Source organism: Ovis canadensis, chromosome 20 (genome assembly GCF_042477335.2).
Source record: "Ovis canadensis isolate MfBH-ARS-UI-01 breed Bighorn chromosome 20, ARS-UI_OviCan_v2, whole genome shotgun sequence".
Taxonomy (NCBI): domain Eukaryota; kingdom Metazoa; phylum Chordata; class Mammalia; order Artiodactyla; family Bovidae; genus Ovis; species Ovis canadensis.
The window spans coordinates 23454134-23467705 of record NC_091264.1 but is presented as its reverse complement, the minus strand read 5'-3'; the positions used below and the strand labels follow the sequence as shown (position 1 = coordinate 23467705).

General features: G+C 57.1%; 1 protein-coding gene across 2 annotated transcripts in view; it reads left to right on the top strand.

The window, feature by feature from the left end:
* Positions 1 to 5599: 5599 nt before the first annotated feature.
* Positions 5600 to 13572, top strand: part of GRM4 (glutamate metabotropic receptor 4) — a 103545-nt gene continuing 95572 nt past the window's right edge. For both annotated transcript variants that reach the window (XM_069564672.1, XM_069564671.1), the window contains exon 1: positions 5600 to 6123. In XM_069564672.1, coding sequence (XP_069420773.1) covers positions 5605 to 6123 — 519 coding nt within the window. In that variant the 5' untranslated portion in view covers positions 5600 to 5604. The remainder of the gene's footprint in view (positions 6124 to 13572) is intronic.

The following is a 13572-nucleotide window of genomic DNA, read 5'->3' as shown; positions in this document are numbered from 1 at the left end:
TTTTTAGTCTCTGCTCGAATGCCACCTCCTCTGAGAAGCCTTCCCTGACTGTCGTTTCCTTCACAAAGCCCCCGCCCCACCATTTCCTTTCTTCTCGCCTGCCTCGTGTCTCTTCATAAGCCCTTGATCCCCGTCTGTGTGTAGATGTATCTGTTGTCTCCCCTGCACCACCACTGGATGTGGGCTTCACAGGGCAGGTGTCTGTATCTGTTTTCACTCCCAGCATTTCCCTACTGCCAAGAGCAGAGTCTGGCACACAGAGGGAGCTCAGTACACACTCGGTATACACTCAGTACACACTCGGATGGCATGTTGCATAACTGAAGGGTCAGGGATTATGTTTCATGCCTGATCATATAAGCGAGTTGCAAGAATTCAGTGCAAGGTCTGAGTTCCACTCTGTGGACCTGGAATGCTGCTGCCGACCCCCACCCCCTGCCCTGGGTCCCCACTGGTGAGGGTGGCGCTACGCTGGCTCGGGGCAGGGACCTGCCTTTGGTTGTTGATGGAGAATTGCCTGTGTTCTGAGCCTTGAGCCAGGCCCTGGGGATGCAGAGATGAAGGTGATGCTGTTCATGTGGCCCCAGACGTGCTCCCAGGCTCATCAGTGCCAGATAACCACGTTCCGAGAGAGGCTTTACGGCATTAACCGTGGAGGAAAAGGGCCCCTGCCCCCACTGTGGCCTCCTTCTTGCTCTTAGAACATGGCTCAGGCTGGGCGAGTGCCTGCGAGCAGGGCTGCCCTTTCTATTCATCTAGAAATAGATTACCTGGGAGAGGAGGGTGGGAAGGGCCCAGGGATCATCCGTTCACGTCCCCACACCCGGGTGAGGGATGCCAGGCGTGGTGCAGGCTGGGGTGCAGAGACATCAAGGTGAGGATGACATGGTCCCCCCAGATGTGGTCCAGGTGGGGAGAGGGTTGCGCTGCTGGGGTTTGAGGAAGCTAGCAGAGCATCCCCTCTCCCAGGGACTCAAAAAGGTGGAGGTTTGTTGCTGCTGCTGCTGGGGTGGAACGGACTTCTGATGACCTGCTCCCAGGGTCTAGGCCTTGCCCATTTGAGAGGAGACTGTCTAGCAAACCTCACCTCTGCCCAGCCATTGCAGCTCCCCAGGGGGACAGGAGATAGGGGGGCCTCAGAAGTGGCCTGCAGTGATTTGGGCCACTGCCGTGGAGGTGGGGCGGCAGGCGGTGGAGGAAGGAGGGGGAGGCCTCAGGTTCTCTCTCATGGTTCCCTGTGAGGAGTGGAGCCCCAGCCCCTCCTTCCGTGGAAACATAAGATGTGGGCCACAAGGCATCTAAACAGCTCAGGGGGTTCAATCCCAATCTCATGTATCCATTCACAGTCCCCAAGTTCTCCAAGCACCTGGGTTGGGCCAGGCACTGCAGAGGTCAAAGTGAATCCAGCCCAGGCAGGTGCTGGAGGGAATGGGGGCAAGTGGAGAGGGAGGGGCCGCCGCAGGTCAGGAGGCTCAGGAAGGTGGGGTGGGGGCGCTGGGGGCCCAGGGGAGCCTGCGGGACCGTCTCTGGGCCTGGCTCTCTACCCGCTCAACAATAGGGGCTGGTCTGCCGGCCTGCAGAGGAGCTGGAAGCCTGAGCACGCCGTCCGCCATCCGGGAGCAGCGGGGAGGGAAGAAGATGCTCCCCACCCCTGGGAGCTAAGTGCAGGGCCCTTCCCTGTGCCGCTGTCCTTTATTTCATGTTTGAAAGAAGTCTGTTTCTTTTGCTTCCGGAGAAGCAAAAGCAGCTCGGTGAAAACTAAATTGGAGTTTAGTAAATTGCAGCAGCTTTTCTGGTTGTTGGTTTGTGGTTTGTGGTTCGTTCTGGCCCAGGCCCTGGCTGGAGACGAAAGACTGAGGTTAGGCAGGAGAAAAGCCTGGAGTCCCGCTTGCTGAGGCCTGGAAGAGGTGGGGGTGGCCAGTTCCTCAGATGTCAGAGAGACCCTCGGGTTGTGGGGTGGCTGGGCTGGAGTGGGGTAGACTGCAACCATCTGCCGAGTACCCCACCTCCCACCCTTTTCGCTGAAGAGAATGTTCTGGAAAATGCCCACCGGCCAGTGAACTATTGCTTTACCCTGTGGCCCTCCTCCCTCCCTGCAGAATCTGGCAGGTGCCACAGAAGGAGGTGCCCCAGCCTCTGGGGAGTGGGGAGGGGGAGCGAGACTGAGCACCCAGAGGAGCCTCACCTGGGGGCGGGAGGGTGCACCTGCCGCCATCCCGGGGGTTTCACCTGGGCACCTAAGGAGGGACCCTTCCAGCTGCCCCAGAGTTGAGCTGTCCTGGCTGTTTTGGACCTGGTGGTGGGGGGGTCTGAGGGCTCCCCTCTCCCCTGCAGAGGGAAGTGCCCAGCCCTGGCGGGGAGGGCAGATCAGCCTGGCTCCCCACCCCTCCCTGCCCTCCCCCAGCTTCTGTTCTGCTGGCTCCCTTCACTCACAGGTATTTTTACTTTTCCCTGGTGCCTGTTATGCAGGATCAAAGGAAGGAGGGGAGGCTGACAGAGGCGGTGGTTTGCCCGGGTTTTGGAGGAGCTCAGAAAAGGCAGGCCTGGTGGGACCGAGGGCTGCAGAGGGCCTGCTGCCGCCGGCCGGGGACCCAGTCGGTGGAGGGCTGCCTGGGGCTTCTGACTGGCCTGGGGCCTCAGTTCTCATCCCGCAAGTACTTGCCTTTCTCCTCACTGAGGCCTCCTTTCCACATATGCTTCCTTTCTCCTGCCTCTGTGTGTGTGTGTATCTGTGTGTGTGTGTGTGTGTGTCTGTGTGTGTGTGTGTGTGTATTTGCTTATGTTTGGGCTCTGCTCAGCCCGGAGGTGCTTGGGTTTCAAGAAGAAGCCAGTGCTGATCCCTCATGAAGGGTCTGGAAGCCTGAGAAGGCCCAGCCGGCAGGAGCTGTTGTGCACTGGGTCTTGCAGCCTGAACCTGCCCTGCTGCAGCCTTGCTTGCTGCCTGTCCCTATGACCCAAATCCCTCTATTGAAATTAAAAAAAAACCACCCCTGACCTCCCAGGATGCCAGAGCTGGGCAGGGCCTGAGAGACCCTCTGGCAGGCCAGCATGGTGGGGCGGTCAGGGGTGGGGTGCTATGCCAGCTCTGTTCCTGGGCTATCTCACCATGTGAGGCTTGGTACCTCAGCTTCATCATCTGTGCAATGGGGCTGAACATCCCACCTGGCTCATAGGGATGTGCTGCCTGCGACAGTGCAGGCAGAGTGCTGGTCCGGTGCCTGGCGCTCCGTGCTGTGTCGTCCTTCACTGTTATTTCTCCGTGGGGCGCTGCTGGCACTCGGACAAGGCCGTGTTTCATCGTGGACTGTCCTGCCCACGTCCCTGACTGGATGCAGGCTAGTAGGTGACTCCCTCCCTTCATGGTGATGACTGAAATGCCCCCGCAGGGCCAGGATGGCCTCCGGACTGCGTCTTACTCCAGCCCATCCATTTTACAGATGTTGAAACTGAGGACTCCCTGGGGGACAAGCGTGGCCTCCAGCAGGGCAGCAGTGGAACTGCAGGGTGGTCCGGGACTCCTGCTCTTTCTTGTTGGAATTGCCTAGAACCGGCCTTGGCAGCCAGCACCCCACAGCACCCCTCACTCCCCAGAGCTACCTGGGAGAGGCCTCAGATAACTCTCACGAAGGTGTGAGTGCTCTTGAGGGGTCTGCACAGGTGTAGCTGCCCCTCGCCTGTATTTTGACAGATCTTCAGCCCTCCCCAGAGCGCTGACCCCCAGCCCTAGGTCACTGGGTCCTGGCTTCCTGCCGGCCTCCCCAGGCGCTCTCGGTGTGACAGGTGCTGGATCTGAGCCCTCACCCGCCTTGAGTGGGGAGTCACCTGGTCCCTCTGGGAGACTGCTTCACCTGCAGAAGGCTGCTGAGGAGAATTACGAGCCCTCCTCTTGGCCTCTGAGGAGTTAATGGAGGCAGCATTTGGATGAGGGGCGAGATGTGAGGTGAGCGTCCAGAAGGCGCTTGCTGGAGAAGCCCAGGAGCCAAGGCTGGATCCTGGGGGGCGGTCTCCCATGCTTCCCTGCCCTTTCCAGAGCCCTGGGAGCCTCTGGTGGGGATGGTGGCTCTGAGCCCCAACTTGGTCTTCATGGAGGGACCACGTCTCCAGAGAAGCCTCCCAACCCAAACACAGGCTCTTTCACACGGGTGGGGAGACCGAGGTACAGATCAGGTGAGCGGCTGCTGGTCTTCATTTGACGGATGCACAGGGAAGGGGGCCTTGAGGTCGCCCCCCACCCCGGACCCCGCCCTGACTCAGCTTTCAGCCTTTCTCCCCGAGGCCTCCCAAGTCGAGGGGAGGGAAGTTGCTGGCACCGAGGGAAGGCTGGGCCCCGGGAAGGAAGCCCTGGGGAAATTAGCCCAGATTAGCAATGAGAATGAGGAAGAGCTGGTGTTCTCTCCTCTCCCCTCTCAGATAAATATTTAATCACAACAACAATAATAATGACGGTCATCGTAATAATGTGCACTAGCTCAGGCCAGAACCTGAGCCTGCTCTTAGAGGGAGGAAGTGGCGAAGAGAAATGGAGAGGTATAAAGACCCCTGGGGTGGGCGGGGGGCCCAGCAAGAGAAAAAGAGCCTCCGCTGCGTTGACCCTCTGGCGGGGTAGCAGGGCACCTGGGGCGGAAATGGAGGGTCCACCCTCCCCAGCTCCACCAGCCCCAGCTTCTCTTGGCCTTCAGACTGAGCGGCTCTCAGCCTGACTTCTTCTGAGGCCCTGCTTTCTTTCCTCATTTCCGAGTCCTCAAGGAGCCTGTGTGTCTGGTTCCAGAACTGGGGGCCGGGCATTGGGTTTCAGGCAGTGTTCTGCTGTTCGCCCCCTGTGTAACTTGGGCCAAGTGCTCTCCTGCTTCGGGCCTCAGTGTTCCCATCTCTGAAATGGGTTGTGTCCAGCGGGGCCGGTTTTTGCGTGCTTGCTCCTTCCTGTGGGTTCCTGTTGAGAGGAGACCCCTCTTCTTCCTAGGTCTCCGGGGGTCCCCTGGGGGTATGTTCTCTGAGGCCTCTGGTCTGGCAGCAGTGGGCACCAGGAACCTTCAGACATGACCCAGTTTCTGCCTTAAGTTCTCTCATCTGCACCAAAGTCGAGCGGCAGTGGAGAGGAAGCCAAGTTCAGGAGGTCTGTGGTGTCTTTGCCCACAACCTCCAGCATCTCCTGCTCCCAGGCTCCTGATGAAAGATGCGAATAGCTAATGTCTTCTCCGGCTTCTCTGATTCTCTCTCTCTCTTTCTCAGGTTGGTAAGAGGAGAGCTCTGGAGCTGTTTTCTCCCTGATGCCAAGATCTGCCCAGCTAGGAGCACTCTCCACCTTTCACGGTCATCCACTGAGAAGAGGCCTGCAGGAAGTGGGGACCAAGATCAGAGCTTTGCTGCACCCCAGCTACTCCCTGCTGTCCGAGTGCAGCCTGTCCCACAACTGAGCGTCGCCGGGGGCCGAGGTACACCAGCACGGTTCTGCCCGTTGGCCGCCCTCAGCCACCCTGCTGCTGAAGCTGCCCTGGAGAGACCAGTGGGGGCCGCTGTGCCCATGCTCGTCCAGGCCATGGGGCCTGGGGCCCGCCAAGGCTAGGAGCGAGGCCTGCCATTCATGGGTCTCTAGGGATTTCCGAGATGCCTGGGAAGAGGGGCTGGGGCTGGTGGTGGGCCCAGCTGCCCCTTTGCCTGCTCCTCAGCCTTTCCGGGCCCTGGGTGCCCTCCTCCCTGGGGAAGCCCAAAGGCCACCCTCACATGAATTCCATCCGCATAGACGGGGACATCACTCTGGGAGGCCTGTTCCCAGTGCACGGCCGGGGCTCGGAGGGCAAGGCCTGTGGAGAACTCAAGAAGGAGAAGGGCATCCACCGGCTGGAGGCCATGCTGTTTGCTCTGGACCGCATCAACAATGACCCGGACCTGCTGCCCAACATCACGCTGGGCGCCCGCATTCTGGACACCTGCTCCAGGGACACCCATGCCCTGGAGCAGTCGCTGACCTTTGTGCAGGCGCTCATCGAGAAGGACGGCACGGAGGTCCGCTGTGGCAGTGGTGGCCCGCCCATCATCACCAAACCTGAGCGCGTGGTGGGCGTCATTGGTGCTTCCGGGAGTTCCGTCTCCATCATGGTGGCCAACATCCTTCGCCTCTTCAAGGTTAGTGCCTGCCCAGCTCCTTTCTCCTCTTCTCCTCCTGAATCCCAGGGAGAGAGTGTGTTGCTCCCCAATACCCACATTGGTGTGTGAGAATCTGGGGCTGACTTGCCTGTGGTCTGAGAGAAGGTCCCAGCTCAGTGGAGCTGACCGTGGTGCTGAAACAGCACCTGCTGCAGGCAGCCTTTTGATCAACTCTGCTCCTCTGCGGGGAATTCTGAACCAGGAGGGAAAGGAAGTGCTGCTGAACAACAGGAGGGAGGAGGAGACAGGCGGACAGAGATATAAAAAAAGCCCCAGACAGATGGATGGACAGAAATATAGGTAGATAGAAAGGTACACAGGTTAAAAGATAGACATAGACTGGAAGTGTGAATGTTGGAGATTGCCAGGGAGAAAAAGCAAGACTTTTGTTTTGACATTGTTTTCCAATAATTGCAATTCCCAAGAAAGATCTGTTTTTTTCCTCTGGGTAGTTGAGAAAGCCCCGTGTGGCCCTCCCGCTCCACCTCAGGATTATAGTTAGAAAATGTGTCCTGGTTTTTTGCAGGAGGCATTAGCTCTCAGCCCACAGTGACTGGAGCTGCGGACAAGAAAGGCCTGGAGGAACGGGTGGTCCCATCTCTGGTGCCCTGGGTCCCCAACGGAGCTTCCCCGGCTCATTCCTTTCCTTCTGCCCCTCTTCCTTGCACACCTTTCTCCCTTCTGGAGTCCCTCCCTGCCCCCTCTCTGCCGCCCCCCTTCCTCTCTTCCAGGGGCAGGAGCTGCTGATTTGCAATTCAATTGGAGCCAAGTGCTTCGCTAAGCTGCTAAAACAACTGAAAGCTACCGGGTAGAGAGAAAAACATTACAAGCATTTTACCAATAATTATATGCCCGCTCCTCTCTGGGAGCCTCCTCATTTGCTCTGTGTGTGTGTGTGTGTGTGTGTGTGTGTGTGTGTGAGAGAGAGAGAGAGAGAGAGAGAGAGAGAGAGACAGACAGACAGACAGACAGACAGAGACAGAGACAGAGACAGAGAGAGAGGGAAAGAGGGAAAGAGAACAGGATGAGGGGGGAGGAAGGGAGGCGCAAAGGGAGCCTCTATGTCCCTCCTTCACCCTCATGTTAGATTCTTGGCCTCTGGAGTTGGCTCCTTGTCTCCTCAAAATCTCCAGAGTTAGGGAGTGGACAGAGAGCCTTCTTGGCCTCATGCAGGGTGGGAAGTGCTGAGGCTGGAGCCCTCTCTCCTGGGCCTTTTCTGGAACCCATTTGCCCAGTCCCATGATGCAGTAGTACTTAGGGGCATTTCTGGGGAGGCTGGGGTAGAAGTGGGGTCAGTGGTGTGTGTCCCGTGTTGGCTATCCTGTCTAGCGGAGCAGGGTTGGAACTTTGCCACAGGCTGGTCTGGCCATGGGTGCTGTGCAGCCCTTGACTTGAGGCCTTCTTCCTGGAGTGCTGGTTTTGCTTAATGATCTGGATGAAAACACTATTTTAATTTTAAAAACAAATGCATCCTGATGCAGAAGGAGTCTTGAAGGAAACTTTTGCCTTGGCAGTGGACAGTTTGAACAACCGCTGGGGAGCAGTGTTGCCTTTGGTCATTCTTTGGTGGGGTGGGGACTGGGAACCTGGTCCAGCCCCTCTGCCCGATTTTGTAGTGAGGAGGACAGACCCAGAGGGGAGAGGGAGCAGGGCTCAGTGGTCCCAGCCCTGGGCCTATTGAGGTTTGGGCCAGCTGAGTCATCGTTTCAGCCTGCCTGCCCCGGGGCTGGGAGGGGCGGTGACCTGGGCCAGCAGGTGTCATGGAGCAGAGGCCTGCCTATCTGAATGGGCACAGCCCCCCCCCCCCCGCCCCCGCCCCTCCGTCTATGAGAAGGCCAGACCACAGGTGGGGCTGCTGTGGTGACTCTGGGTGTTTTAGAATGTGTTTTATAAGGACTTCCCTGGTGGTTCAGTGGCTAAGACTCTGACCTCCCTATGCAGGAGGCCCTAGTTCCATCCCTGGCCAGGGAACTAGATCCCATACGCTACAACTAAGAGTTTGCAAGTTAAAACTAAAGATTCTGCATGCTGCAAAGACGATGGAAGGTTCCATGTGCCACAACCCAAACCTGGCACAACCAAATGAAATAAAACAGATACAAATAAATGTTAAAAAGCGTTTTATAAAAATGTTAAAACAACGTGATCAGGCCCTTAGGGCTAGGACATCGGTGAGGGTCCCTCCCCACTGTCTCCCAGAGGAGAGCCAGTACCCACTTTATAGGGAGGTGGGAGAGATCAAAGGAGCTGAGGGGCGTCACTGGAGAAAGAGTCTAAGAAGGGCTGCCGTCAGCATCAGGCCTTGAAGTGGGTTCTGGGAGGGCCCGTGCGGGAGTGGGCTGCGACTTCTGAGCTGATCCCCCCTAGGATGGAAAGGTCTCTGGTGAGGACGCCTGGGGCCAAAGGGCCTCACCTGCTGGGGGACCCTGGGTGTTCCTTTTCCCCAGACCATCCGGTCACACGTGAGTGTGGCCGTGGCCTCTGTTTTGTCTGCACCTCCTGAGATCACAGGGAGATAAGCGGGTGGGAGTGGGAGTCAGGAGACCCCAGGCTCAGAGACTGAGACGGGACTGGGAGGGAGAGGCTTGGGGGAAGGAAGGGGGGAACAGAGGGGGCTCTTGGGAAAGGAAAGTGGGGGAGTGATGGGGGGGACGGGGAGAGAGCCAGAAAGAGACAGCTGGCTGTGGTCCGAAGTCCCTGGGTCCCTTTTAACAGCATTAATGTTCCAGGCTGGCGACAAGAGGGCTCCTCAATAATTAAACTGATAGAAATGAGAGGCTGGGCGAGAAACAGAAAAGCCGTTTACAGAGGCAAAAAGATTGAACTTTGGGGAGGGAGGTCAGGGGCAGAGCCTCGAGCAGGAGAGGCTGAGGGAGGGGCCTCTTGGGCCTGGGGAAGCTGCCGTGCCAGGGGTCTCTTTCAGAGGGCACCGCCGTGCCCAGCGCACTCCACCAAGGCCATTAGTGGGGCCTGCTGGGAACTCCCCCAGAGGCTGTGCTTACAGCTCTCTCCTTCCTCCACGAGGTAGATTTCTGGTGCACAGCTCAGAGAGGGTGATTTCCGGCTGGGAGAATGCTCATAGGGTTCCATCAGGGCCAGGGTATGAACAAAACTCACACCTGCCAGAGCTTGAAGGGGCAGCTTGCATCCCACAGCAGTGGACACTGAGCCCTGATTGAATGACAGGCCAGGGCTGGGGGCCAGGTCCCAGACTGCCTCTGCAGAGCCACAGGGCTGGACGTGGGCCTCGAACCTAGGCCTTCATTCGGGATCAGAAGCTCTGACTTTGGGGAGCTGTAGGTCTGACAGCTTGTATCCTTTACCCTTCTATTCCCAACCCCACTTTCATCTTCATTTTGGCTCCATTCTCCTAGGACAGGAAATATTGATGGAGGTAAGGAGTACATTTTGGAGGAGAGCCTAACCCAGAGGAAGTGGCTTGTGTGGCATGTTGTGGGGACAGGTTCTGAAAGCAGTCAGGTCTGGGTTTGAACCTCTGTGCCACCAGAGTCACCTCACCATGTCCACCACATCCAATCTCTGTATCAGTCATTTACACCATAGTATGAATGAGCCAATCCAATCTCTTCCTGAAAGCAATATTTCTGGGAGGAGAAAGAACATAGAAAGTGCCCTGGGAGAAAGCAGTTTTCGAATCCTTGACCCTATAAGAGCTCAGAAGGATCCAGAAATAATTGCATTGAGTTCCTCATTTTTGAAATGGAGGAAAAAACAACTGAGGCTTGAAGATGGGAATATGAGCTAGCATGGTGATTAAGAAATTGGACCCTGGAGGGACTTCCCCAGTGGTCCAGTGGCTAAGACTCTGCACCCCTCACGTGGGAGCCCAGGTTTGACCCCTGGCTGTGGCACTAGATCCCCAGTGCTTCAGCTAAGACCCAGCACAGCTGAATAAGTAAATAAATTAAAAAAAAAATTTGGACACTGGGGCCAGACAACTTTTGCCATCTTGGCAAATCGTTTAGCCTATTTGTGCTTCAGTTTCCTCCTTTGTGAAATGAGGGTGATAGTGGTCTCCTCAGCCAGGTGTAGGAGTTAAGGGTTGATGTCCAGAAAAGACTTGCCTGGTTGGTGCCTGGCACACAGTCAGCCCGCAGGAAATGTCACTGCACAGCTTGCAGCCAGACTTTAAGTCAGCATGAGGAACTCCGTCGACGTGGAAGAGGCTGGACTGGGTGGGCAGGGACAGACGGTGACCTTTGAGGCTGATCCTGGAGGGGCCCCACCATCTGCCAGGCCCCGTGCAGTGTGGAGCCTGAGCGGCCAGCATAACTTGCCCATAATGAAGGTTTTCTGCTGTTGCCACAGCGGGGCCTGAGCACTAGGGAAGGGAGGGCAGGAAGGGGCCGGCAGGAGAGAGGGTGGAGGGGATGCCTGCCAGCAGGCGGGGGCAGGTGCCCCGCTTCCTAGGAGAGGCCGGGCCAGGATCATGGATGCAAGACGTTGGTCCTCTGTGTGCCATGCCAGCCTGGACCGCGAGGGCTTGTCCTTCCTGGGGATGGAAGCTCTGTGAGGGTTTGGGGTGCTTGGGCGTCCCAGGTGGCGCAGTGGTAAAGAATCCGCTCGCTGACGCAGAAGACGTGGGTTCAACCCCTGAGTTGGGAAGATCCCTTGGAGGAGGAAATGGCAACTCACTCCAGTATTCTTGCCTGGAAAATCCCACGGACCGAGGAGCCTGGTGGGCTACGTGCATGGGGTCGCGAGAGAGTCAGACACGACTGAGACACAGTAGAACAGTGTGTTAGAGAAAGCTGCCTGCCGGGTGCTTGGCTGACCCGGCCAGCCAAGGGGAGACATGGCTCAGCTGATACCGATGCTCTGTTGAGGACATGGCGTTTGTGTCTTCAAAATGTTGCGTTGCACAAGCAGGAGTAACTTTGGAGAGGGTCCGCCCCCTCTCCCGCGGCCTGCCTGTCTGCCGTGAAGACAGCTTCATCTTTCTAGGGCCCAGGCAGAAACCTTGATGGCGTTTTGACCTCCCTCTGTTTGCTGCCACACAGCCTGTGGGCTCTCCTTTTGAACGTGTCCTGGGGTCTCCCCGCCACGGATGCTCTCTGACCTGGGCCCTGCTGAAACCTCTCTCTCCTCTCCCTGCTTCCAAACAGGTCTTTCCGCAGCCAAACCTTTGCTCAGTGGCCAGAATGATCTTCCTCAAGGTCAAATCCAACAAGCTCACCCCCACTTAAACTTTCCCTTGGCTTTGTGTTGCTCTTTGATTAAAATGCAAGCCTCCACACTGCTGGCCAGTCTGAGAGACCCTGAGATACCTGGTGCCCTGACCGCATCTTTCAGCCTCTCCTGGGTGCACTCTGCACCTGTCCTGCTGCTTTATGTTGCTTGAAAACACTGGCTGTTTTCCCATCACAGGGCCTTTGCACCTGCTTTCCCCTCTACAGCGGGACATTGTAATGGCCTCCTCCTACTCCGATGCTGATCCTCCTTATTCAACCTAAAGTTTAAATGGACTGTCTTCAGAGGAACACCCTCCACCCCCCAGTGATTCTATCTTACTTTCACATCTTCCGCTTCACGACCCTCACCACAGTTTGTAGTCTCGTCCGCGTTTCTTTGTTTCCCTGTTTCTCTCGGCTTCTCCTCTGGCCTGCTGCCTGTTTCTGTACGACCCATGAGCTGAGAATGGTTCCCGTGTTTCAGATGGTTGGAAAGAAAATAAAAGCAACAAGTCATGACACAGGAAAATTATGTGAAACTCAAATTTCAGCGTCCTTAAAGTTTTATGGACGCACAGCCCTGCCTGTTCATGTACACACTGTCTAGGACTGCTCTTGAGCTACGCCCTCGGAACTGAGGAGAGGAGACAGACGCCATCAGCGGAGCCCTGCTGGCCTGTAAGCAGCACCTACAGGACCCCAGTGGAGGCCAGGCCCATGGGGGCCCGCGGGAAATCTTAGCTGGATGGACTCATGGAGAGCAGGGCGCGTCCAGGTCTCCCCAGACTCTGCGGTGACAGCAGGGTGGCCTGGTCTGCGGAGCCTGCGTGAGCCTCTGGCTGTGGGGGTGAGTGTGGCTGAGCTCGCCTTGCTGTGGGCTCCAGTCACTGCCCACCGTTGCCTCCCAGAGCCCAGCACTGTGGTGAGCCCTGGGCCACCTAGATGTGTTTGTTGTTGTTTAGGCGCTAAGTCATGTTAGACTCCTTGCGACCCTATGGACTGTAGCGCACCAGGCTCCTCTGTCCGTGGGATTCTCCAAGCAAGAATACTGGAGTGGGTTGCCATTTCCTTCTCCAGGGGATCTTTTTGACCTAGGAATCGAACCCGCGTCTCCTGCGCTGCAGGCAGATTCTTTAACCTGAGCAGCCGGGGACACTGCACAGGACACCTGGTTGGGTTTCGTTGTTATTGTTCAGTCACTAGGTCACGTCCAGCTCTGCAACCCCATGGACTGCAGCGCGCCAGGCCTCCTTGTCCTTCACCGTCTCCCAGAGCCTGCTCAAACTCATGTCCATTGAGTTGGTGATGCCATCCAACCATCCCATCCTCTGTCGTCCCCTTCTCCTCCTGCCTTCAGTCTTTTCCAGCATCAGGGGCTTCTCCACCCTCCAAATACCTCCAGCTCCTCTATGGAATCCCTTTCGCTTAAGGTTTTGTTCCCTGTTAAAACGTACCTCCATGTCCTGCTGTTGGCTGTTATTAGAGATTTGTCCCAAGAAATCTCGCTTTGCAAATGTGTGAGGAGTGAATGAGGGGTTCTCCTGAAGAGGTTGTTGGGGTACAGTAATCCCAGCATTCACACAGCACACTTCCTGCGTCAGGGTCTGCCCCAGTCCTCACAGCACCTACCCAGGGTAGGCATGTGGTGTTTATCCTCATTCTACAGATGCAGGACTGAGGCACAGAGAAGCTAAGCGGCTTCCCCGAGGTCGCCGGCTAGTCAGTGGGGTGCTCGGGGAGGAGCCCCAGCGGCTGCATCTTTGTGCCGCTTGTTACCACTTCTACCTTTCTGCTACTCTGCTCTCCTTCCTCTTGGCCATCAGGTAGGCTTGGTGAGACCTGGCCCCATGCTCCCTGTGCAGCTCTTGCTGAGCCTCAGTTTCTGCATCTGTAAAGGAGCGTGCAGGTCCTCGTCTGGCAGCAGGGATAATGTAGGCAAAGCCTTTAGCAGGTGCTTAGGCCGTGCTGGTGTTACCAGAGCAGGCTGGATGACACTGAGGGGTGAAGGCGGAGGAGGCGTGGGAAGTGACCTGAGGGTCACTTGCTGAGGGTGACATCAGGGGCTGTTCCCCTGGGGGGAGGACCAGCCCTCCCTCTGCTGTTACAGACTCTCCTTCCCCCAAATCCTAGGTGTCCCTTTGTGGTGGGAGTCTGCGGAGGGGGCCTCAAGAGCCAGGGTCAGACCCAGGCCTGAACCGAGCGGGGAGCTAGGTGAGGAGAGGGAAAACACAGCCCC